This window comes from Netta rufina (assembly GCF_964035555.1).
Source record: "Netta rufina genome assembly, chromosome: 2".
Lineage (NCBI taxonomy): Eukaryota > Metazoa > Chordata > Aves > Anseriformes > Anatidae > Netta > Netta rufina.
The window spans coordinates 135042699-135068717 of record NC_140124.1 but is presented as its reverse complement, the minus strand read 5'-3'; the positions used below and the strand labels follow the sequence as shown (position 1 = coordinate 135068717).

General features: G+C 39.3%; 2 protein-coding genes across 2 annotated transcripts in view; both read right to left on the bottom strand.

Annotated features, from left to right (window-relative positions):
* Positions 1–1117: 1117 nt before the first annotated feature.
* On the bottom strand, positions 1118–21951 carry INTS8 (integrator complex subunit 8). Its single transcript, XM_084282867.1, has 27 exons — positions 21767–21951; positions 20515–20689; positions 18233–18373; positions 17746–17817; positions 16702–16753; positions 15510–15692; positions 14910–15017; positions 14082–14237; positions 13844–13944; positions 13055–13196; positions 11835–11905; positions 11522–11697; positions 10943–11076; positions 10205–10315; positions 9356–9557; positions 8702–8823; positions 7428–7612; positions 6342–6375; positions 5611–5667; positions 5469–5530; positions 4457–4575; positions 3217–3320; positions 2529–2579; positions 1825–1898; positions 1676–1740; positions 1535–1578; positions 1118–1330 (listed from the first exon to the last, which is right to left on the bottom strand). The coding sequence occupies exons 1-27, from the start codon at positions 21894–21896 to the stop codon at positions 1214–1216; spliced, it is 2988 nt and encodes a 995-aa protein (XP_084138993.1). The 5' UTR covers positions 21897–21951; the 3' UTR covers positions 1118–1213.
* Positions 21952–25149: 3198 nt separating this feature from the next.
* The window catches only part of LOC311207045 (neural-cadherin-like), a 39592-nt gene continuing 38722 nt past the window's right edge, over positions 25150–26019 (bottom strand). The window contains exon 33 of the mRNA XM_084282923.1: positions 25150–25918. Within this exon, the coding sequence (XP_084139049.1) occupies positions 25517–25918 (402 nt within the window). The 3' untranslated portion in view covers positions 25150–25516. The remainder of the gene's footprint in view (positions 25919–26019) is intronic.

Sequence of the window (26019 nt, the reverse complement as noted above, 5' to 3'; positions counted from 1 at the left end):
TCAAGACTTTGGCAGTAAGACACGTCCAACAGAGCATCAGATGGAAATGGGGACCAGCATTTTCCTGCAGCCTTGATAAAAGAAGTTTTAGACCAAGCAGCCCTGCCTGTGTCATCACAGGAGGCTGGACTACGTTAGTCTCTTCTCACATAGGACTCAATTCAACTCTGAACATTCCTAATTTATGAATTTCAAGAACATGTTTTGAAAGGGCTGAGTGGCAAGGTTGGTCTGCTCAGCTTGTTTACTTGTCACTGTGCTTTAACTTGGGATAGCCATACCGAACCGGTGCCAGCTTGTACATATTTACCTCTTCTTGACCTCTCTTCTCCTGCCTGTCAGTCAGTCAGCTCCGAGCTCAGGTGCAGTATTACAGAGGTCAGTGAGGAATTAGTTTTACTGTTCTGAAACCACTCTGCTGTTGGGCTAAGCTAGAGCCAGCCCTGCAGCAAGGTTTAGTTCCATAGCAAGGGGATAAATCACCTTTTAGGGCTGCCATAAGCTTAAGATCCAGCACACCCCTGACCTCAGGGAAGAGCACAAACAGAAGCGTGCTGCTGAAGTAACCTAACTGGAAGAAGTGCAGTCCTTGAAGGAAAGAGTTCTATTTTACAAGACCCACCCACAAACGTGCAACAGTTAAAAAGTAAAATAAGGAGAACTGGAGGGTAGGAGAAAAGTGAAGTGCTGGTGTTCTACAACCACTCAGTTCCTAGGAGCAGTATTTTAAGTAGCAGGTGTAGAGCAATGTTTTATCAGTGTTCATGGGCAGCATTAACTAACTACTGTGTTTTCCTTGGAATGTTTACTACCTCCGCCTGGGAGGTGCTTAATTAACTTCTGTTAATGAAGGGACAGGGCTGGGAAATGCAGCTGCCAGTCCTCCCCCTCTTTCAAGGTGCTCCTACCCGTGCCCCCTTCAGGGACAACTCAGCGCTGAGCAGTTCGTGAAGCTCTTTTCCACTAAGTTCCCAAACTTGAATTCAGAGCTTCTCCAACCACTCCCCAGTGGAAACAGCTGAAGTTGTTGGTTCAGGCCTTCTGTACAGTTTGTAAAGATACGGGGTTTTATTATAAGATTTCATCTATTTCTAAATGAAAGATACCAGACTGTAAATGTTGTATAAAAGTTTAAATGAATTTTAAAAATAAAGTTGTGGAAGAATTTTTCTCTTCATTTTCACAAATCTCGGAGTGGTCTTCCAGCATTAGCCTAGAAGTAAAGCTTTGCCATTGCTTGAAGGAACTTCTTCTTTCTTCTCTGTGCAGCGAGTTGTAGGACCTCCTCGGGGTTACTGGCATTCAGCTCTGTCTGCCCAATGGCTTTGATCTTAAATAAAAGAGGAGAGAGGCATTGTGAGCAGCAGTCAGTCCAGTAAAGCTGAACCATCTGAATACAAGTTCACATCAGCAGCCAGACTAAGAATTATGCGATGAAATTAAAACTGGAAGTGGCAATTATTATTTTCAAAGACTGCTGCAGGGAAGGAAAGAAACACTCAGGAAGTCCCCGCAGCACCCTCTGGTAACTCACCGCTATCTGCCTCTTGTCGGTCTCTCCTCTTTTGTGGTGGAGATCTGAAGGTAAATTAAGGAGATACTTGTGCAGAAGTCATTCTCTCCAGCCGTGAGCACACACCCCCTACAAGCTAGCAGCATTCTAACGAAAGGATACACGTCAAGTACTCCAAAATCGTGACATCCCAAATGTATTCATAATAGGAATCCATGGCATCGTGACTGAAAGAAAACACAAATTAGTGACATTTACATATGGATGTTACAGGTAAGTGTCCATAATGGAAGCTGTACAGTAATAATTACCTGTTTTGTTCCTGCAGTGCCTTGAACGCAGTTTTATAGTCCACTTCTCTGAGGAACTGGCATAAAATAGCTACCTGTAAGGAAAGGCTCAGAGGTGACTTCACAGCCTTAGTGCCCCACAAATGGAAGTCTGCCACATCGGTAACCCCACCCAGCTCTGAGACCTAACCAAGGGCTCCTTCCCACCCCAAGCATCTCCTAAGCACCTCAACTTCAAGGGCCTACATAGCTCCTTCTGAAATACTGACAGGAATACCTAAAGGAGCAAAAAACAAAGTTGCTTAGTCAAATTTGAAGGGATGCACCTGGCTTCCAGGGTTCTGGATGTATTTACTAGGCCCTGCTACAGGAGCTATTATAACTTTGTTACTTCCTGGAGAACAAACAGCCCCGCTGAACAACACTTGCCACATGTGGTTATCTTGTAGAACAAGGCCACCTCTGCAAAAATTAAAAATATATAACCTAAGATAAAAATAGGACAGAATCCCCTCAGACTATTTCTACTTCTGCAACACTTCCAAGCACTTACTTAGTTGCCTGTTAATTTGAGTCCCTTTATGCATTAGATGCAATAGTGACAAAAGGTTTTAATACAGATTGCATTGGCAAGGGAAGTCAGAGGCAGTTTTACTCATAATAAGTTCTCCCCCCAGCTTTTGAATATAGACACATTTTATTTAATATCACATTTCAGCTCTTACCTGGGTGTGACAGTTGAGTAAAGAACAACACTTTATCATTCTTTTTATCACCTACAGAATGGTTAAAAAAAAGAGTTTCAGAATGCTAGCATAGAATATAGGAACACAAACAGCAACAAATTTGTATTTATCTATTTATTAACTAAAAGGGATCGGCTAAATAACCATCTACATTCTTCTAACCCCTTTCCCTGTCCTTGGGTTTTGTGCACACTCCACTGACCACCTGAGCTTTCACGATGCAGGAGAGTTCTCCCAAGTATGATGTGTGCTACAGAGCAAAGCACAGCGTTTCTGGCAAAGGAGCAGGGCTGCAGCTTTGACTTTCAATAAAAGCTTCACCTTTTATCCTGCTGCCTGCAGGAGCAGCCTGACGCAAGGCTTGGATGGGGCTGTGACTGGTCAGAATTAACAGGGGAAGAAACAGCAGTGTGAAATGCTCACTTAAACACGAACAGAAACACAAGGAGAAGCAGTGGGATAGGGCATGAAAACAGCCACTTCCCTGAGCTTAGACAGTCCTGAAAAGCATGGGCCTGTCATTGTTACAATGCATTGCACGCACACTTTCCTGTGACTTCTAAGGTTTTGTAGTTAGCAATTCTGTATCTTCAGAGGATTAGGGTGCTGACCAAACCCCAAAGGTTATTTCTGTACATCTAAATCCCATTTCAACACCCCATCTCACCTGGTCTGTGAACACATCGGGTGGTACCATCTTGTTAAAGAAGTCTGAGCAGATAGCTCCTGCCTGCAGGTAATAGTGGAGGGCTGCCGAGTATTGATTTGTTGCTGTAGTGGAAAAAAAAAAGCCAAGACAAGGACTTTAAAGTAAACACAGCAGTTAGTTCTAAGACTCAGATCAGATGTTTACAGAATTATTTGGACATTAGCATCTCAGCTAAATTCCCTTTGGAAGCTTCTGGGATGCTGTCCCACTTCATACAAGCACTAAATGCTATCACTTCATAACCTCAAATCGCTCCCCCATATTTAAGAGGGGAGCCCAAACCTCACCTCATCTTCAGCAAGAATTTGTCTTCTAGACAAGTCCTTCTCCTTTTAAATCAACAGGCTAGAATTTCTGCACTGCAGCTTACCGCACAGCACAGCCACGTTTCCAGCTCAAAAAGAGGTTTAGAAACACGCACCTTGCCTCCTGCAACAGCCCAGAGCACCAGCTTTGCCTCTGCTATCTGCTTTGTTGCCAGAGAAGAACAATCTGGCTTCAGTGCTAAATTCCCCTAGAACAGAGCCTACAGAAAATTTCGGCCCAAGAAATGCCCGCGTTCTTTTGAAGATGGCAATGACAACATCCTCCTCTAGCACGGTAGTACTGTGCTTGTGTGGCTGGCTTCTGAAAGCCCATTCCTCAGCATCTCTCTCTCAGCTCATATGCCTTCCCTGTGGGAAGTGGGAGGTGAGGACAGAGAAATAGGAAAGAGCTTCCCATCACAACCAACACTGGATCAGGAGTTCACGCTTCCTCATTTACAAACCCTAGATATTTCCCTATATAAAACACAAAACACCTCTACTTGAGCAGAGTAAAGCTGATCTCCACCTTAAATGCAAGCACTAGCCACAAAACCTTCATTCACTTACTAAGAGACTCTAACGTTACAGGTTTGCATGACTGTATCGCTCAAGAACTGACTGTACCCACTAAAAGAAGCGAAATTAATCACAGCTCTTACAGTAAAGTTTCCCTTACCCTAAAATCAAGTCCCCACTGAAAGCTCAGTCTGGCAACTTAGATACCTCCTCGGTGAATTCACCTACACAACCGCCCCCAAAGATTTTAAAGTTTTATCACTTAAGCTTCTTTTCATATAAGGAGATACAGCGAAGGTTATGAAGGTAGGCAAATTTCAAAAGAAGAAGCGCCCCTATAGACATGCCAAAACCCAGATGTTGGTTTCACTTACCAAAATAAATATCTGCCTGGATAATTAACCAGAAGTGGTTGTTTGGGTTGATAGTCAACGCATAGTTGACCAGCTCTTTTACTGTTACAGCCACCGCTTCAAAATCCACTGATTGAAGGCTAAAGGGAAAAAAAAGTAGAAAAAATCCTAAGTAATTGTTTCTTTTTTTTTAAAGCAGTAATCTGAGTTCACATCTAGTTTAAGTCCAAACCGCTTTTTGCATTAAATGTCAAGCAAAAATAACATCAGTAAAGATCGTGCACCTGAAACCACCCTCAATTATCACAGCATCTGCATAAGCAGCCACAGACAGCAAGCTCTAGAATTTATGGAACTAGCTCAGAAAGGAAGGCTGCTAATAGCTTGACACGTTGCTTGGGCAGCCTTTCCTAAGGGTCACATGGAATCTCCATTTTTAAAAACATGTGTGTTTTTTCTTCACCCTATAACTAAGTTCTGGTAACAGACTAAAAACCATCTTCTGCTTGGCTTTCTAATATACACCAAAATCTATACACACCAAAATATATATACATATAATCATATATACAGCAAAATGCCCCCAGGTATGACACACACACAGAGGCTGAAACAATGAGGTTCTAGCCCCACAGAGCCTATGAACTCTCTGAACTTCTCTAAACTGGAAAGCACAGCTCAATCTGGCCAGGACAAAGTCATACACACCATATGCCACTTAGTATTTTGGCAATTAATCAAACATCTCTAAAAAAAAAAAAGTATTTTATGTTAAAATATTACATGGCTCACAGCCATACAGCTCAGTGAAGCACCCAAAAAAAAAAATCCTGTTTCTTGCATCTGCTTCTCTATCAGTACCATCAAATCAAGAGCAGAAACCTCCACGCACCCAGACCAACTCATCTGCAAACAGGGGTCAGTGATGGCAGAAATGACACTAGCACACAGTAACTAGTCCACAGTAACTGGAACCAAACCAATTAATCTAAATATATTTTGAAAACTGTATTTTGAGTTAGTATCGTCTTACTTGGGAATAGAGGAAGGCCAGATGGAAATGTACTCTGCTGTAATATCATTCACGATATCTTCCTAAGAGAAAAGAGAGAGTAAAAGAAATTACAGAGGGAAATGCTTCAAGAAATCCCAATGTGATTTTTATATGTACTAACCCGAACATTATGAAGCTTGACAAACAGGGACAATATCGTAGTTAAAACCAATGGTTCCTGGAAGGAAAAGGAAAAAAGTGATGGACATTCCCATGAAATTAACAGAAATCCACTTTCTTCCCTAAGCTTTAAAGCTATGTCAGAAGTTCTGACATCATTATTTCCTACTGAAATAGGACAGTACTTCATTAAGAATCCTGCAGCACGGGAAGACAGAAGATTTAAGTAGTTTTCAATTATTTTAGACCTTCCTGAATAACTCCTTGAATATAAATTTTATTTTGACTTTGTACACCTCTCCCCTCCCACAGACTAACCTTAAACTTATGCTAGGTATACTACATCTTTCTGTGCATTTACACACACACACACTGAACAGTTTCCCTTCCTTTTACTTCTGTAATTAATTTTAATTTTGAGGCAAGTAGCAGCTTCTTCCTCCCTCCAAATTAAATGATTTCCCAAGAAGTCCAAGTACATAAACCTGCACAATAACTGGAATAAACTCTTCATGTTAACTGATCTCTACTGTCAGAATTCAGGATCAAGTTGTTCAACATTAAGCTATTCAACACAGCTGTGACAGGTGAAATAAATTTAGTTTTTCAGCCACATGAAAACATCTGTATAGCTATTATGCTTTCTGGACTTTTCCTGTTAAATTCCAGAGAGGTGTTACACCAGAAGGAAGTTCTGACTGTACACACATTCCCAAGTCAGCTCTAACTTACCCGAAGCTTTTTGATGAAGGACAGCAATTCACTCCTAAATCAGGGACACAAAAATCTGCGTAAGTAATCGACCGCCACTGACAGCATATACAAACTTAATTCACTGGAAATAATTGTCAGCAGAGCAAATTCTTCATCTGCCAAAACAACCCGTCAGCTCTAAGCTTACAAATGCAGAGTGTATAAGTGGAAACGTTCAGTCAGGTCATTCACTTTTAATACAGTCACTGAAAAGTTTGACTTTCATAATTAAGAAAAGGTTAAAATAACAGATTGTGTCTTGTTTATCAAGCTACAAAAGGCATGAAAATCATTTTGTATTGAGTCAGACATTGAACTGTACTGGAAGTCTCCAAGTTAGGACTGCAACAACGACCTACAAGCTTATAGAATAGGGTACACAGTGATCATTTGTAATGCATATTGATTTATTATTTTTTGTCATGCCACATCAGAAATTGTCACCATAAGCAAGCCAGACAAGCACAGCCTGTTTGGAAAGGTTTTGCTGATTCTTTCCCCACAATAAAAACAGGGGCACTGCCCTTCACTGTCTGAATTACAGGGGTCAGAAGAGGTTTAGGATCCTGAAGTGCACCTGTAGGGCTTTCTTTTTCTTGCTAGGTTATACCATTAAGATATAAAACAAGCAGGAACCCTCTTCTACCCATCCCACATCAATGTAAGCAAAAGCAGCTGGCCTTTAGATGCACGTGGACCCGATTTACTCAAGAAAGGCAAAGGAGAAGCCCATACTTTTGACAGAGGAACATTTGTTCAAGTTTTTAGTACATAAAGCTGTTCTGTATAACCACACATTTCAGATTTTATCATAACAGGCAGTTTATAGTCAGTCTTGGACTTAAGGAGAGGCTGAAAACATCTACTGTTTGGACAAATCAGAGTCCTAAATCCATCATCAGTTAACACTAAGGCAAGCAGAGATCAGGTAACTAAAAGGAAAAATCAGAGTTCTTCAGCTGCTGCCACCACTACGAGGTGGAATACAGTCAGCTCTTGACTGGGACTTGGGGTTAAGCATACAAATCAAACAAACAATCTTAAAAGTAACTTAAGAAAAGATACCTGTACATAATGCCTAGCGTAGACTCCCTGTGTTTTATCAAACTCACTCTGCCATCGTTCCCCCGTTTGTGCTGGTTGGATACACTGCAGATTTGTACAACCACTTCCCAGAGGTCTTTAGCTGTCCGTCTGCTTTCTTTGGGACCTGGAAGTTCTTTGCATGTAGCAGCCAGCAACTGTCCCAGCTGTGCAACACAAAAGAAGAAATACAGTAAGCAGACAGAACTTCTCTGAATATTGACTGGAGCAAAGGAATTATCGGTATTTAAGATGGCTAAGCAAACAATTTTAAGCTCCCAAACTACATAGCAACAGAACTAAACTTTGCAGCAGAGGACCCTGACCTGTAATCTGGAAGATGAGAATTAAACAAAACATTATCCCTTTCCTACTTCCCTTATGGTGTATTTCATTATGACAAGTAGAATGTAAAGCTTGTTTTCAGGAGCTTACTCAAATATACAGATTTTTTTTTTTAAGGTTGTATATAATATAGTTTTACAAACACTTGATCCCTCAAATACCCATAACTGTCATATAACAATTAATCTGAACTAAAGCAAAAATGAAGTTGTGCTGGCACCCTCTGCTACACAGAGAAATCTAAGGGTCAAAAGGGAATTTACAGGAAGCACAACAGGCAACCAGAGCAGGCCAAAAATGTGTCCTGTAATACAATCAGCATTCAGCTTCAGCTTTATTGCCTGACTGATGTAAAAACACTACTATAAAACCAGTTTGAAAGCCAGGTTTCAACAAGAGCAGTGCTTGAGCGTCCCCAGAAATTAAACACTGGTATCGGGTTCAGAAATGGAACCCTTACAGTGCATTTGGTGTCTTCAGAACAGAAAGATGACAGAAACAAAGCCTGATATCTTTACACTTCTCCGCTCTGCCACATAAACCTAGGCTGAATCCCAGCTGAGAGGAGAGTCCTTCCCCGAGGTGCTACTATAGGGTTTCAGCAACCAGCTCGGGGGTTGTTACCACACGTGCCTGATGCTCAGAGACCCAACCTCAGCTGGCAGATGACAACGGCTACGATGCAGTTCGGTTCATCTGTTCTGCAGCACAGCCCACAAATCTTCTGCCAGCTGTCAAGCACATTTGTTGTTTAGCCTTGCTCTGTCTTCTTTACCAGACTTTACTCATTGTAGCAATAAAAACATGACAAACTTGTGGCAGAAATGTACGTGCTTCTAAAAGTACAAGAGGCCTCAAGAAGAAAAAGTCAGTTACAGTCCTACAAGGATTTGAGACAGAACAGCTGTTACCTTTACGTAAGGATTGGTTTGAACCAGAGGTAACGGAACTTGCATGGTCAAATACTCATTTTCACGCCAGTTTAACAAGAAGGCAACACATTCTTCAGCTATAACTTGTCGAAGAGGAATATCTGGAAGGAAACGGGGTCTTTTTTATTTTTGAGGAAAACAGCATTATATAAAATCAAGCAAAATCAATTTCCTTTGATTAACCATTTTTGTTTTGTATGACCTGTCACAGAAAAAATGATGCCCAGCCCTAAAAGCCCAGCCCTCCAACAGCAACAGCACTACTCAACTCCCTCAGTGTGAAACCACATGGGCTACTTCAATAACTAATTAAACTTTTCAGATAAAGTGCAGACACATTTATCCCCTTTGAACTCTTTAAGTGGCACTAAACAGAAACTGTCAATGTTCAGCAACACGTAGGCATCATGATGTCATTGTTCCCATTTCCAACTTCTAAAGCTAAATGAACTTCTAAAGACTCATGAAATAACACGTCAAACTTCACTGTTTTTCCAACATACTACATTGGAAAATACACTACATACTATAAGTTATATAAATATATACTGAAATGTTTTATCTAAGTACAAAGCTACTGCTTTCTCCTTCTCTTTGTGCTTTGTGTCTCAGGAAAGACAGCAACGTACTCACCAGGTACTCTCATTTCCAAATATCCTCGGACTCTGCTTATCAGATCAGAAGGAGGACGTTCTCCATTGGCACCAGGTCCAGCTTCGTGAGTGTAGATGTCCAAAAGCAGCATTTCGTTCAGCATGACTTGACGGAGTTTTGGAGAAAACTCTGTCACAAGCTCCAAGCAAGCAGCAAAGAGTTGCTTTGCATGGACAAAATCCTGCAACGAAGAGGATACACGTTAATAGTTCTGAGTGGATTCATGAGGAAAAAGAAGTCTAAGAGCTAAAATCCTGGCTGAAGAAGCCTTTGCATCCGTTATTGTCAGCATTCCTTAAGAAACTCACAATAACCATTTACATTTTTGAGCCCTTTGGACTTGCTGTTTAGCTTAATAGCTCCCACAGGTCCAAATCTTTCAAACAGAACAAGAAGTTTTTGCTTAAACATACCAAAAAAGTTAACTACAGGCATATTACGTAGACAGTTCAGTTCTACCTTGTAGTTTTAACAGACTATACTATAGTCAATTACAAGGCAAGTAAAAGAGCATTACAACAAATTCTTTAAGTAGAACAGTCAAAAGAACATCAATGTGTCAAATCAATGTTGGGTTTAGGTGCAACATGATTTAGTATATCCTAAACAAGACTTTGTATGAACTAAATTATCCCCCAACCCAACTCACCGCAATGCCACTATCCTTGCTCTGGAACTTTGTGAGACAGGAATATTTAATTATATTACACCCAGAGCTTGTTACTAGATCTCTTTCACCTCCCGTTTCTTCAGTTCTTTTTCTCAAAAAGGGCTTTCCATATTTTTTGTTCAAACTAACTCACCAGTAACTTCAGACAGCTTGCTCACCTTGATTGCGCTGCAGTGTAATCCCTTCGCCATAAGGATGTAGACCAAGTCCCTAGTCAGGTTATCTTTGATTCCTAAAATAACATTGCCGTAAACATTTGGTACTTCCCACTGAGAGAGAAACATGCAAGACATTTGCACAGGGTTTTAGAATTCACATCTTTGCTTAAGCACTGAAAATAAAACTCAGATGTCAAAAAATGATCAATTTCTAAGTGCCGTTTGCAGAAATGTTTACATCTAATCAGCAGTAATGTATAGCTCAGACAGACAGAATTACATTACAAATTGTTGCCTACCCCACTTTGTTCATATGCACATAGGTTTGTTTGTTCATATGTGAACATGCAGTAATTTGGGAAAAAAAAGAAAAACACAAAAAGACAAGAAATTCTTACCTAAGAAAAAAAGTACTCCCTCTCTTGCTCCCAGCTAAACAGCTACATTCCATGACAGAATTTAAACTAAAATAATATTGCTAACTGGTCAGAGCACTGAAAGCAAAAATGACAGAAATTTACTTTTTCACAAGGCAAAGTTGTGATACAGGCAGTTTAGCGTGAAGGTTACACCTCATTCAAAATGAGTTTAGATATATATCGTTATTATTACTCAAAGATTGTGCAGAGAAAAAATTGAAAAAAATCCATTTACATTCCACAGCAAAATATTTACTGTTCATTGTGATATGATGCCTAACCAGTCCTCAAATTAGTCTGTCATATTGAAACAAATTACCTTGTTTGAGACTGTCCAGAATTGGCGTTCTGAAGTCATACCATGCAATTCAATTAAGATCTGGCGAATCCTCCAAGGGTCTACTGACAATATGAGCTGATGTTCAAGCTGGCCAATATTGACACTTGCCGAAGCTAGGAGCAACAACAACAAAAAAAAACAAATGAGGTCTACAGGGTATTCCTTGATAATGTAGAGCCTTATAATTCCTTAGGAGATGACATTTTACTGCTCACCAGTCACACAAACATTAGTGCTGGTGTAAGACCAAAGGCAGCAATACACCCTTCCTGCAAAAAGCTGTTAGTCAGATTCAGTTCAAACCAACTGCCACACCTCTCTTTGGCTTGGTCTACTAGCACACACCTATTTTAGCATATACTTACTTGAGATACAAGCAAAAGAACAATGTTCTTGAACAAGCAGGACATTCATTGGCTAAAAGTTGCAAGCATTTGCTCTAAAACCCATTCACTCTAAACTAGAGAACAGATCTGAAAAGAGATCTACACCTATTTCCATGCCTGAGGTTACTGTGTAACTGCACAGATATAAATTAATGGAAACACTGAATATTACCTGGGATATCATAAAAAGAAGTCACAGGCTTCGTGCACAGGTTGATCCTAGGAGACCTCTTCCGCATTTCATCAATGAGCAGTTTCCGTTCATCATCTTTCAGAAGTTTTATGAACAGATCGTGAGATGAAATCATGAAGACAAGCTGAAGATCTTCCAAATCCAAACACAAGTTTCTAAGTAAAGAAAAAAAAATAACAATCAGAAGGAGGAAGTTTATCATTTTTCCAGTTATAGGTTCTCAAAAGCATTTATTATGCTGCATTACATTGCTTACAACATGCAAATTCAGGGTATCAAAGCCAGTACATACTTGAGAAATGATGCCATTTTTCTCTTCAAAGATTCAGAAGCATTTTCCAAGTTTATTGATCTTGAACAAGCCTGGGGAAAAGTTAGCAATAACAACTAAGCCAGGGCTTAGAAATCTTAAAATATTTAGCTAGATACAGTGTGCTGATTCACAATTACCTATTAGTAACCCTCCATCTCAAGGGAGGCAAGACAGTTATCCGATAAACACCGCAGCTATCAGACAGATAAAAATTGCTTTCTCTGTACACAAGAAGCTTTTTCAGACAACTGATCTTCCTTGACACAATCTACTTTTTTTTTCAATCCAATTCCTGATATTTAGGCGTGCTGACTGAACGCCACAGCATGAATCAGTCAAAAAGATCGTTACGTATATAAAGGCCTTTTGCACAAGTTTAAAAATGAACTGAAATTTCTGAGCACAAAACCATAAAATCCACTAGGATTAACTTTAAAGAAATACAACAGTTTAAATTCAACTGTTTAGTTATCTTTAATTGCCAGCTTACATGGTGGTGTTGTTTTTTTTGAGAAATATGCTCAATATGAGCAGTTGATGGAACAGCTTTTGCTGGCTCTGTATTTCAGAGTATTATCGGACAATATTAGCTACATACTTGAAGAGAGCTGCTGCAACTGACATGCAAAAGGCAAGACTCAAATGAAGCAGAAGATATGAAACTAATGGCACAGCAACAGAAGGAGTAAGTCCAGTCTGAGCAACAACTTCCAAAAAGCTCCACTGAGAGCAAAAGTCTCACGTACATGTATACAGAACATCAGGAGTTTCATGACTTGCTAGTTTTTAACAACAAAGCTGGCAAGAGCGGTCCTCTTTCACAAATATTTTTTTCTAGTATCTCTCTCTCTGTCTTGGAGAATGTTTCTTTGTTCCTCAAAAAGAGATGTTCAGTAATATCACTATATATTTTAATGGGGTTAGGAAACCCAGCAATTTCAAATCCCAGCTGAAGCACTAACTCAACAGGAGTTCCTCCCCAACAGATGAACTAGCAACATAGATACAAGACTGATTACATACAGCGTATTTGTGCTATCTAAAAAGAAGTTGAATAAAGTTTGAGAAGTTACCGCACAAAGTATTTTTCTGTCTCAGAAACATAAGCATTACTTGCAACAGTTACACAGTTACATGGGGAAAGAGATACCTCCTTAAATACTGTCTCCCCTTCTAGTTTCAGGCAGTAATTTTCTTACCTCCAGAAGGAAGTCTATTTTCTCTTTGTTGGGTTTCAGGAACAGCAGACAAAACTGAACATCAATTATTTCACCCTGCAATATATCACGGACAGTGTTGCACACGCAGATTTTGAAACAAACTTCTTCCAGAGCGTCGTTCCTGCATGAACACAAAACCCAAGCTCACAGAACTTCTCTGACAAATGCAGTTGGTATCAAGGCAAAGCTCCACGTGTCAGACCCCAAGACAAGTCCGGAGCATGTGCCCCTGTCCATGACTGCCCTTTAAAAAAATTTACCTAGGATCTACCTAGATCCTAGACCTCAAGACCTCACTTTTTTTTGAAAGAAAATTTCCTCCTGGCTCACAGCTCTGTTTCACACACAAGCTTCATTTTTGCTTCAGCCTGAGCCCCATTGGGACTCCAACTACAGCAGTGTGACCAACACACAGGCACATTTCCTCTTGGTAAGCATTCCCCACACACAGCTGACAGCCAAGATGACTTCAGGCATATTCACTTATCTCAGGATACGCAAACTGGGCTGGTTCAGCAGTGCACAAATCCTAATCACAGGTAACTACGCTGCCAAAGTTCCCAAATGAAGTACACATCCCCTACAACATTACTGCTTAGTACAGCAGCCTGATTGGCTTTGACTTCAAGTTTTAGAAGTCCTCTACAGAGGCATTAACCTAGTTATAAATTTAAAAATATGTAATTTTTTTTTAAAAGACTTCATATACTTGAAAATCGTAACTCATCTTCTCAACCACCTTGAGCAGACCATTATTTAACATCTCACCCTTGTAGAGCATTTTGGAACAGTTCTCTTTGCACCGATTGCCTGAACTGAACAGGTAAACTGAGGGCTAGATTATCTTCAAGGAATATCTTCACCAAGTCCTGCAACACAAACACATTGGAATGAATCACCAATGGATAATTCAATAGTTACAGATAACAGATTAGATGGAATCATCAACGCATAACAACAAAAACAAAGAACTCCTCTAGAAGCAGGCTTTAATTAAGCGCAATACCTGATAGTTGCCAGTTTTCAAACAGTTATCGATTTGACTGTAAGGAGTTGCCTGTTGAGATGCATCATCATCAGACGAGGTAAGAACTCCACAAGCTTGACAGTACCCAGCCAACCGTTCTTCATCTATGGTGCAATGAAGTGATGATGAACCAATCTGAAAAGGAATAGTCGATTCAATCTGAGTGATCAAGTATTATGAAACATAAACTTAATTCTGAAGCACAGATGGAGACTTACAGTTTCTCCCAATAACAATGAAACAGTAGAAGAACGTGTGTGTACACACTTATGTTTTTGTTCTTTTTGCAGCTTACACCACGTTTTGTCTTTTTAAATGAAAATTTGGGTTTTGCAGTTTCAGAAATATAAATATAATATACATAAAAATGTCATCTTTTGTAAACGGTCAGAACACAGATCTCATTTCCAAAAGAAATTTTCATAAACATGAATAGGAAATGCTGTATGATTACCTTCCTCAGAAACACAACAGCACTACCAGAATAGCACAGTGGGCATGGATTTAACTGCTTAGTCAAGTTAATATTAGCACCGGAGATGTTACTCTTGCATCAGTACTAGTTGTATAACCAAATATTCAATGCACAACAGAATAAAACAGTAACACATCACACCTGATCAATAGAGTTTTGAACAAGACCCAAAGTAAAACAAAGCAATGGAAGTTGCTGCCAAAATGCCATGAAGTTTCTTTTAAAAAAATGTGTGTAACATAACCTTCACACTGCTGAAGAAGGAAGTAGTGTGATTTACTTCTTTTTTCTTTAGAAGAGCTGAACATACACGGTAATAAAACACTCATTACCCTTGCAATCAACTCCCTTGTTTTGAAAAACTTCTCTTTTGCGTTTTCATGAAGTGCTGCATTCGTAGCTCCTTGTTGAAAGTAGATTGCACCCAAGTCATAGCAAACCTGTAAACAGCATTGATACACAACATGTTACCTTGGAAATTTATATAACATTTCAAGTCAACATTAAGTATTTCAGCTCAGTTTTTACAGATATTTAAACTATTTCCAGTTTTATTTATTATATTGACACACGCTGTGTATCTTTTCCGCCATATTTTGTTTCCTTTGTAACTGTGATCTCAGTGTAAGTAATTCTGCACAGGCATTAAGAAAATTACAGAATGATTTCCACAGAATAGTAAGAAGAGTGCAATAAGCAGTCCTTGTCATACAGTGGTTTACTCCAGACTAGGAAAAAGCTGTTTGTGAGCAACAAATTTATAATGTTGAAAGAAGTTTTAATAACATAAAAATGACCTCAATAACATCTTACTGCAGTGAAGAAAGAACACAAAAATATCAGTAGAAAAATACCGCGGTTTATTTCAAAACATCACGCAACATTTTGTCTAAAGAAACAAATCGAAAGCTTCAGTCTAGAACATAAAGTACCTGGCACTGTATCTCCTCCGCACTGATTTTCAGTCCAGCTGTGGAACTCTCTGTTTCTCCATTCACCATACCAGGCTCCATGGCTAATAAATCCAGGGTTCTGATCGTGTGGACATAGAGATCTTTATTCAATTTAAGTGCTCCTTCTAGCACCAGGATGGAATCTGCAGCCTGCTCCTTCAACTATGCATTAAAAAAATTAAATTCATGGTTTTAAAGCTTAGCTTTGGGTTTAAATTAATACTAGAAATTTAACAGCATAGTAAAGTGATAGGAAAGAAAATTTCCTTAATACACTTGTCTGCTCTAATACAGTTGCCTGCTTCTGTATTTCTTGTACAATAACAAAATTTCAGGTACTTAGAGAAACAGAATCAGACCCTTACTTCCAACAGAAACAAAACATTTTTCTCCCAGTTTCACCTATGGCTGTTTATCCACTTCTGGAGCATTAAGTTATCCAACAGTTGAATTGTAAATTCGCAGCTATTATTTCATAGGTGAATTAAAAGCAGCTTCTCTTCGAATAGCAAGATTTTTCCAGAATTTAGGATGAATTGATGAAACAGTTAAACATCATTTACATTCACTTATTTGAAAAAAAATAAAAAATAGAAATGAAGTATAAAGGCAAAGCCTTCAACTTATTCTAAGTACAAGAGTAGGGAAAGGAGCTAGGCCACTTTTGAAATAAAGGTTTTATTTTTCCTCTTTTCTTGCTTGTCTCAAAGGAAAACACTTTAAGTACACCTAGCATTCTGCTGAAAGCAACATACAGAAAATGCACCTACTAAATCCTCTTAAAAAAAAAAAAAAGTTAAGCATTTTATTTTGCCGCCATATGATTTTACACCTCAAGCACAGCTTGAGCAAGCACAGCAAGCACTAACCACACACTGATTTTGTAGAGGCTTGCTTCATTCATATGGCTCCAGGGATGGACTGATGAAAGAATACTTCAATCTCGCAAAACAAATGCCATACTAAATCCACTACAACACTGTCCAAAACACAGCAAAACTGTTGAAAATGCTAGAAGTGGCTAATGTAACATAAATGTACCAAATCCAACAAAATTGTGATGCAATTGTTGATCTCCTGGCCATTCATATTTACATATGTACATATGTATATTTACATATACATGTTATATGTAGATTCAAGCAAAAACTAGAGGTGGATGAAGTCTTACCACTTTCAAAATATTTTCAGTTAGTTCCTTTTCTTGCTGCATCTGGTTCATCCTGAAAAAAGAGAGATGTGGTCAACACCTTAATTATAAAGCAAGCCATCCCATTATTTTACTTCATGCTCTAAAGCACAACTAATTCCAAAAACGTTTTGCTTAACTGTTTTTAACATCATTGCGCTGGACCACCAAACATTCTTGGTTATCTCTCTGAAATACAGAATTATGTAATTTAAAGATATAACGAAGTTTAAGAATATGATTTAATAAAATGAAAGTTTCAGTCTTCATTTCCTTGTGTATTTGTTCGTTGTTGTCTTTTTATATCAGATCGTTAATATTAGCAAAATCATCATGAAGCAATCAGCTTCAACAGCCTCAAGCTGTTGAAGCTTCACTGCTAAAACCTTCACAAGCATACATGAGGGGCAGGAGCAGGGTTTGCATGATTATGTAAAAAGTAGAAGTATTTTAAAACTATTTCCCCATATAGAATCTTCTGATTCAGGATCAGACCCAGATACAGATAGAACAGTTCAAGATCTCTAGCAGAAATATGAGCAGGGTTTCTAATCAACAAACTTATCAGACTCTCTCATACAAGCCAGAATATTATTCATCTAATACTAGAGTACAAAATTAACATAAAACACTTGCAAATTACCACTTATCTATAACGTTGTGAATTGTTGTAAAAAAACTGTACTAAGCAAGCCCATGTAAGTTCAAACAAGACGCAAAAAAATATATTGTTTAAACTAGAGAATAAGCTTTCTGCCCAGAGAAACTGCCATCTCCCTTTCTTCTGCTATTTTTCATGCCTCTACAAAGTCACAGATAACAACATAATAAAAAAGTAGAACCACAGACATACAGGTATATTGAGCATGCATGACAGGAAAATAAGAATATACTTGAAATTAATGCAAGTTTTCAATCTTACAGCTAACCATTTTAAGCAACCGTAGATGATTTATTTCAATTACAGATTCTATTTCTGATTATAAAACACACATGAAGTTCAAATGAATCATACTGCTAACTTACACGTTCAGTTGAGGTGGACCAGGTTTCACTTGCTTTACAGGAAAACTGCTTTTAACAATGGTCCTTATTGCCCTACAGGGGGGGAGAAAATTAAGCAAAGAATGGCATTAGCTTCAGAAGTGTAATAAGATGACACACCTCTTAAAAATATCAGTTTATCATTTCAGATACTTTAAACCATTACTATACACCCTCTACTATTTAAGAAATGTTCTTAAGCTGACAAAAAGCTAAATGGTAATAAGATTTTTATTTTTATCTTTATGAGATGACACTTCAAACCACTACCTTGACCATTTTGTCAGGGAACAAACCCAGCTTTAAAATCACTTTTCAGGCTTAAGCTCCTCACTACAAACCATTTACAGGCCACAACTCTATTAGTACTTTAAGATTCTTTCTCATTCCACATACAGGTACGTAGAAAGAAGAAAACAATGTTTACTTCTAAGACAATAATCTTAAAATCACTATAGAAGTAGTTTACCATCTGTTGTAGAGCAGTATGGCCATTGCAGTGGTTGGGGGTATGCTGGACAGGTCTACATCCACGTGCTTAGTCCCTGGGGGAACCTTGCTGATACACAGCAGCTCATTCAGGAGCATGTTCAACACAGGAACAGATAAACTGTCAGAAAGAAGAGAATCAGGTACTTCATACAGTAATTCTACTTCTGGAATGTTTAAATAATATACACTACTACTCAGTACTATATTATTAGTTAATAAATCATGGAAGTATGGTTAGCATGCCTACTTGGCATAATGAAACGCTCTGTATCAGATGATGTTCTAGATCAGAATGTAAAGCAACAACCAGTATTGGTAATGACAGTAAAGCTCGTGGAAGGTTATCCTGACAGAGCTGATCTACTTCCGTGCACACTGCGTTAAGTCTGCTCAGACACATCCCAAAAATCATTCATTCATTTATAGCAATAGGTCCCAAACAGTGAGAAATTCTCCTCAAATCAGCCCCAGATCATACATCCAGAAGGTAAGCAATTTTCATTTCCATATTTGCATTTCAAGTGGAACTTCACTCATGTAAAGGAGACATTTATCTGTGCTATCCTGTCTTAGCTCCGTTTTTGAGCCATCATCTGCCACCGAACTATGAAGTTAAGAGCAAGAACTGGAACAGAGCATTGTAGTTCCACTGTAAGCTGTGGTACATAACACCATACATTAGGTGGGACAGAACCTTCCCTGGTAAAATGGGAAGGCATGCAGGCTGGATTGCATCACTCCAGGCTTTGAGGTGTAATTTAACACAAATGAAACAAAATTGCTAATTTGGACATTGGTTGAAATTAGCAGTGATCTGCTACTCTGCCAAAGTACCTTGAACTTTTTCACAAAGTTGCATTTTTTGCAACCAGCATTGAAAATAACCAGATGAAACTACATTTGTAGCAACTAAAGCCAGAAACCTTGTTTAGTAAATTGTAGGTCTTGTGTTCCATTGGACTCCAGGTCTGTGACCGCGCCATGATTTTTAAACTCACACCCACACACTGGTTTCTACTAATGGCAGGTCCAGGAATCTTGTTTGCATTGGCAAGAGCAGAATATTATTCAATTAACTATAACAGCAGAAGTTTTAGAAAAAGCTGCTATTCTTTTTTAAACTATCGTGACTAAACCTTTCGGTATTGTCAGTTAGAAAACAAAAAGCATAGTTCTTCACTGAGAACAGTCTGAGGCTTTGTGAGCTCACAGCCTCACAAACACTCCACTAAGGCAGATAAACATAACATAACAGATATTATTGGAAAAAAAGATAAAGAACTTCATAGGTAAAAAGCATGGACATCTCTTTCCAAGTCATTTTACTACTCACGATAGCACACTATTAAAAAACAAACAAACAAAAAAATTACGATATTCGTATATTAAGAAGTAGAAATAAAAGTTGGAGAGACAAGCCCCACCACTACTTTGAAGGAAGAGTTTTCAAAATACTTCTGAAGTTAGTGAATTTCTCTAACACATGACATGGAACACTTAATTTTCAGATTAACTCCAAAGAAATAAGACAATAAAATATGATTTAAAAAACACACCCCAAAAAATTCAATAAACCGAGTCAACTTAACTTTTATCTAACAAAGAACTTTCTTCTTTCAAGGCGTCTGCAATTCTAACATACATTGAAGAAGCAGAGAACAAGCCTTGCCCCACTAAGTGTAATTCCCTAATGCTCAGCAATGCCAAAGCAAATAGTTCCAGGCCTTGCAAGACCATTCAGTAGCTCAAATTATTGGCAGGAGGAGGAGCAGTTTGTCTATTGCCCATTTCAACCACAGCCAGTTCAGTGATCTAGCTCACAAATATATGGAGCGTTTTGCAACTATAAAGCTGGAGCAAGAGCTCCAACTTAATGCATTTCAGAATGGGGAAACTTAAGGTGTTTTTGTCACTCTAGAAAGTGTAACTTAAAACTCATCTTTACACAGTAGGCATTTGGACATCTTAGAACAGAATGTTTGCACCTAAGCATTTTATCTTTAAATTATTAACAGCATTGGTCTGTTTATGTCTAACTTGTGGATGTAACAGAATTTGATTTCAGCTGGCAGACCCAAGACGCCTCTTAATCTCAGAAAGATACTGCCCTAATAGCAAGCACAGGAAATATCCATTTGTCAAAATAAAGAAATTAAGCCACAAGTAGATCATGTTGATGGTTGGACTTGGTAGCACTGAAGGTAAATGATTCTATGATTCTAAGTTTAGCAATTTCCGTATGAAGAGTACAAACCACACCTTTTCTCTAATACATCCAAATCCCACTTCAGATGGGCAGCAACTTTAAGAGCAAGAAGTTTTAAAATGCGGTTTCTTTTGTTATCAGGTGGTGGCTGGACTTGGTTCTGTTCGTTCACCGATGGCTTGGAAGCTTGTTCCAAGAACTGGACGATCAGCTGTACAGGTGGTGGATCTGCAGAAAACACAACAACTTCTCTTCAAATTCCATGTAAGCCCAGAAATTAATTTCTTATTGCAGCCATGATCAGGAATACCTTATCTCTTTATCATTTATACGGACAACATTGTCACCTGATGGGTTCTAATCCCAAGGGGTATTTTGTTTATGCTGAATCAAATCAGATTAACTTCTCTTTATTTAAACTTCAAGTTTATTTGACTACAAAAACTGCATTCTTACACTTTCATTTATTTTCCTTATTTTGTAATAATAAAGTTTTAGTACTCATATCTACAGAAAATAACTGCTGTCTATTTAAATCAGAGTTAGCTGTTGTAAGAATACATGCCTGCTTACACTTCTTCTCTGTACCTTAAATGTATTTATGAGCATCTTCTGTTATTTCTGTGTACATTTAGAACAAAAAAAAAAAAAAAAAAAAAAAAGTATGATTTTAAAAGATGTGAAAGCTGCAAAATCTCTCCCTTACAATAAGGCAGTCTCCCCAGTTCCTTTGGGCTGTTGTGAAGAACTGAAGATGAATTGTTCATCAATAATTTTCATTGGAAAATAGCAGAATAAGGTCTGAGCACAGAAGATATGGCCTGACTGTGCTTAAATCTACTTTAAGTAAATCTACAACACTGTCAGTGGTGTGCTTCCCATCTCCTCCAGCTGTTTGGAGAATCTAGGGTCTGAAAAAAATGATTTTTCTCTCCGATCTTCAAAAGATCAGCTACTATAAAATATTGGTTTTAAAAGTTATTTACAATACACTTTGGGTTACAGCTTTTTACTCGTTCCAGCCCAAAGCAAAGCAACTCCATCCAGTCCAGCACGGAGCCCTCAGGAGGGCAGCAGCTCTTTATGCTCGCAAGCCGTAACTGGGGAAACCCGGCTGCACACCGCACTCATTTTACCCAGCAGCACTTCCCATTAAAAACGAAAACAACAACAACAAAAAAAAACCTTCCCTGGAACATTTCCGTAACTTATAAACGCAAAACGAAAACACGGCGAGGAGGGGACGGTGAAACAGCCCCCGTCTCTGTGCCTCCCCCCCCACCCCTCCCACCTCCAGCCACGCACCGGGCGAGGGCTTCCTGAGGTGCTGCTCCAGCAGCTGCTCCTCCAGCAGGAACTCGAACCAGGAGGTCTGTGGCGGGGTGCATGGCCGGCTGGACGTGGCCGCCTCCCGATCGGCCGCCTCAGCGCTCATGGCGGCGGCGCTGCCCCGCAGCCGGGCCCCGCAAGCCGCCGCAAGATGGCCGCCGGCCGCGGGCAGCGCGGGGCGGGGCGCGGGAAGAGGCCCTGCCCTCCGCTGTGTGGGGGGGGAAGATGGCGCCGCTGTCGCCTCAGGCGGCTGAGGGAGGTATTGGTGGTTCCCCAGGGCTTGGGGCTGACTGCCTGAGGATGAGCAAGGAGGTCCCGAAGTGGGAATGTCGGGGGAGAAAGCACAGCTCGACCGGTGTCTGAAATCGGTGGGAGTGTGGGCTGGTAGCACCCCATCACCCCTGCTGCCTTCATTGCCTCCGCCTTGGTGCTGGCTCCACTCTGTGCCCTCTGTGGTGCTGTGGCGCTGGGGTTAGGGTCCACCTGAAGGAGCATCCCTCACCACACACACTCACTACTGGAACCCACACCCCATGGGCTCAGGAAGCCCCCCCTCAGCCCTCCTCTCCCTCCTCCCTTCCCCTACGAGCCTCTCAGGTCCACCTAAGCAAGGTCCACCAATGAAGAAAAAAGTCTTGGATGCTGAGGTGGGATAACTTGCTCACAATATGGTCCCACCTCGCACATCTCGGGATGTGCTGAGTCCTACTGGCCTGCCTCAGCCCACACTGTCCCACGCTTCCACTAGTGAGGAAACAAAACTCAGCAGGGAGGTTCTGCCCTTGAACAGCATTGCTAAGCCCTTCTAACACTGAGAAGAAGGGTGTACTGCATGCATTTAACGATTGTCAAGAGAAAACCATGGAGTTCTTTGTTCCTTTCCCATCATATATGACGGACAAGTTTAGAAAAGACAGTCTTCTGAAGTGGGAATGGTGTTTTATGTACGAAAGTCCACGCTTTTGCGTCTTTGTGTTGAAGAAAATTAAGAGTAGAAAAAGGTCAGATTAATTTGGTCAATTTACCTAAGGAAACCCCAAAACTACTTAAAATGGACTTGAGCTTTACTAATTGCAGTTCAGTTTAAGTCAGCAAAATTCACTTCTGAGAGGGTAAGACACATGGTCCCATGACCATGGGCTAATACTCATCTCCTTTTAGGAGGTCAAAGAGCATTCAGCTGCTACAAAGAAACATGACTCGAGGTCAGATGGTGCTGTCTGTAGCTGAGATTCACTCCTGTAACCCTTCCTAAGAACTTCTGAGAATTATGACAAAAAAAGTATCCTTTTGTATCAGGGACATCTGACAAAATGAATAGTGTTAATAACTGCAGGATGATCAAAGCATTTGTGATTCAGAAACTGGCACACCTCCTTCTCCTGGAAGAATGCCTTGCTATGAGGTTAAAGTTGAACCTCAAGAGGTAAAGCAAAATCTTCACCATTTCTTCCGCTTGGCTTCAGTAAAAGAAATTTTATTAGTTCATATTGGAAGGTAAAACATAGAGTAACATGTCAGGGTAATTAAAGGTATTTTGGGTTTCTTGCCAAACAGATTTTAGCTCCAATACTTTGTAGTGCTCTACATATTCTTATTAGATGTTATCAGTTGAGAAGAAACATGCTGCCAAAGAGAATCAGGATTTATGGCAAAACAATTAGCCCTACCCCAAACATCCAAAGTGAAAATTACTTACCTAAATAAATTATTTTTATTTACTGTCTTAAATGAGGAGTAAAAACAAACAAAAAAAAAAGGTGAATCTTCCTCCTGCCCAAGCACACCTTAACACTTTCTTTCCATAACGCAAAGAAACTAAGGCCTTGGTCCATGAACAAGGGCAGATTAAAGTCCAGTGACAGAAGCAGCTGCTTCTTTTCAGGAGTAGCTTTTATTGTTAAAAAATATAAAATAATTATTTAAAAAAATATGCTAGTAAAATGTTCACATTTACATAGTCTGTGGCTATTTATGTCAGCTCTAAGCTACAACGAGCAGGCAGCTGTTTCCCATGTTTTTCAGACATCCCTGTTCCTAGGGTGTCAATGTCTGGGGAAGGATGAGAAGCAGTATCATGAATAGCAGAGGATTTTGACTGTTTCAGTCATATGGCTGAATTTCTCAAATATGTTACCAAGAAAAAAGAACGCAGGTTTTCAGTGAAGATATAGAATGAATATCTCTTCTGTCCCATTCATTGCCTCAAGTGACTGAGCTGTTTTTCCTTTCCTACAGGACTGCTGCTACTCATCTGCTCAACAGACACAACTTCTGCAGCAGGTGGAACAGCAAATGCTGCATCAGACTATTGCTCTGTATGGCACTTTTACAGTCTCAGTCCAGAAAGCACTCTCAGTATACGGTGACTCTGCAGGGAGAAACACATAAAAGAGGTCTGCTGTATCATTCACACACACCTGCACACAGAATCACACCTTTGAGAACACCATTAGCTGTCCTGTTCCAAGCTCTTCACTTTCTAAATGTCACTTACAGTATGCTGCTGCTGCTTCTTCCTTTTTTCTTTTTTAAACCTAAAATGAGACATCCACTATATTAAACTTTCTAACTAGACAGCAACCTGCCAGCCATAAACATTGCATTTTGCAGTAAGTGACCCCAGGGGACAGAAGAGATTTCTTCTTTCTCATCTATCATGACAACAGAAGTCCATTAAATGCCCTAACTACAGTGCAGTTTATCTTCTGTCATGTGTGCTACTTCATGTTTTCAGTTATTTGAGGGAAAAATCAACTACTGCTTCAACTTTCCTAAGTCAATGTTTAATTCATTCGTATATAAAATGTTTGGTTTCAGAATATGGATTACAAAGTAATCCTCTGGGATCACAGTTAGCCTGTCTCAAGTATTACTTGTAAAAAAAACATTGTTTTTTTACAACAGCTTCTTGTCACACCTTTTATTAGTCCTCTTTTCCAGCTGCAGACCTTGAAGCAGGGTTCTATGTGGAAAGCAAAGTTGGAAATAAAAGTTTGCCGAGAAGAATTTTTTTGAAGTCTTACAACCATTTCTAAGAGTGTAAAATTCTTTAAACAAGTAAAGAGGCATTCAAAATTAGGATCTTTGCACTGCTTTCCCCTCTTTAGATTTAGTTAGAAAACATAAAAACAGACTTTATTCAGAGACAAAATTCTCACATTTACAGGCTGGGCTGCGTGTAATAGCGAATGAGAGTTGTGTGTCATATCAAGAGAGATTACAGTTTAGAAGGATAAGAAAAAAGCTGACAAAAAAACAGAGAAAATTAAAATGTTTTATATTTAACATTTATTATTTCACCGTCTAAAATGAATGTAATTTAAAATAAAAATGCCTTACCTGTTGCTACCTGCCCGATACAAGTTATGTTAATACCAGGGAGAAAATAATTCAAATTCTTGCACCCAGGACAATTCTAGCAGCCCACTGTGGTCTACACAAACTAAAAGGAATATTATTATACTACATGTATTCTATAAAAATCCTACATTTCGATGTTTTCAAGAAAATTCATGATTTAAAAGTTTACACTTCTGCCATTAAATAATTTACACAGTGCTTATAAAAAGGACTGTTCAGATTATCACTTCTGGGAACAGTATTTCATACTCCTGTAATTGAAAACTTGCATCAAGTTACTTGATGTACCTTATGTATAAAAGGGGCATTTTTTAAAAGTAGTGTCCACATGTCATGGCAACACTTTGAGTTACTTAACTGCTGTTAAAAAAGTTCATTTGAGAGCTCACAGAGTTCTTTAAGTTTGTCAAACTTTGACCCCCACTCGTGGAGGCAATCATAATTTAGATCTTCGTCATCACTAATGGAGTCTAAGGAACTAAGGCTCCCTGCAAGAGAGCATTCTCCTTCGAGGCAGTAAAAATGAACAGTGTCAGCTGGGAAACTCTGTAGGTCATTGTCTGCATCACAGATGATTTGAGAAACATAGTCCTTGAAGTCTGGAACACTGTCAACAGCTGATGTTGCTTGTTTTTGATGTGCACATTTTGGTACTGAGTCTCTTTTTCGGCCAGTGGGCGTCCTGGAGTATGGAGAAGCTGACCTCAAGGACAGGTGGGGAAGGTTACGGAGAGGTTTCTTCAGTTCATTTATATCGTAAGCAGTCTGGAAAACAAAAATGCAAATGTCAGAAAGAAACAACACGAGAGGAAACAGGTTCCCAAAAATGTTTTAAAACCAGTGCAACACAAGCCTGTATTCTGTGA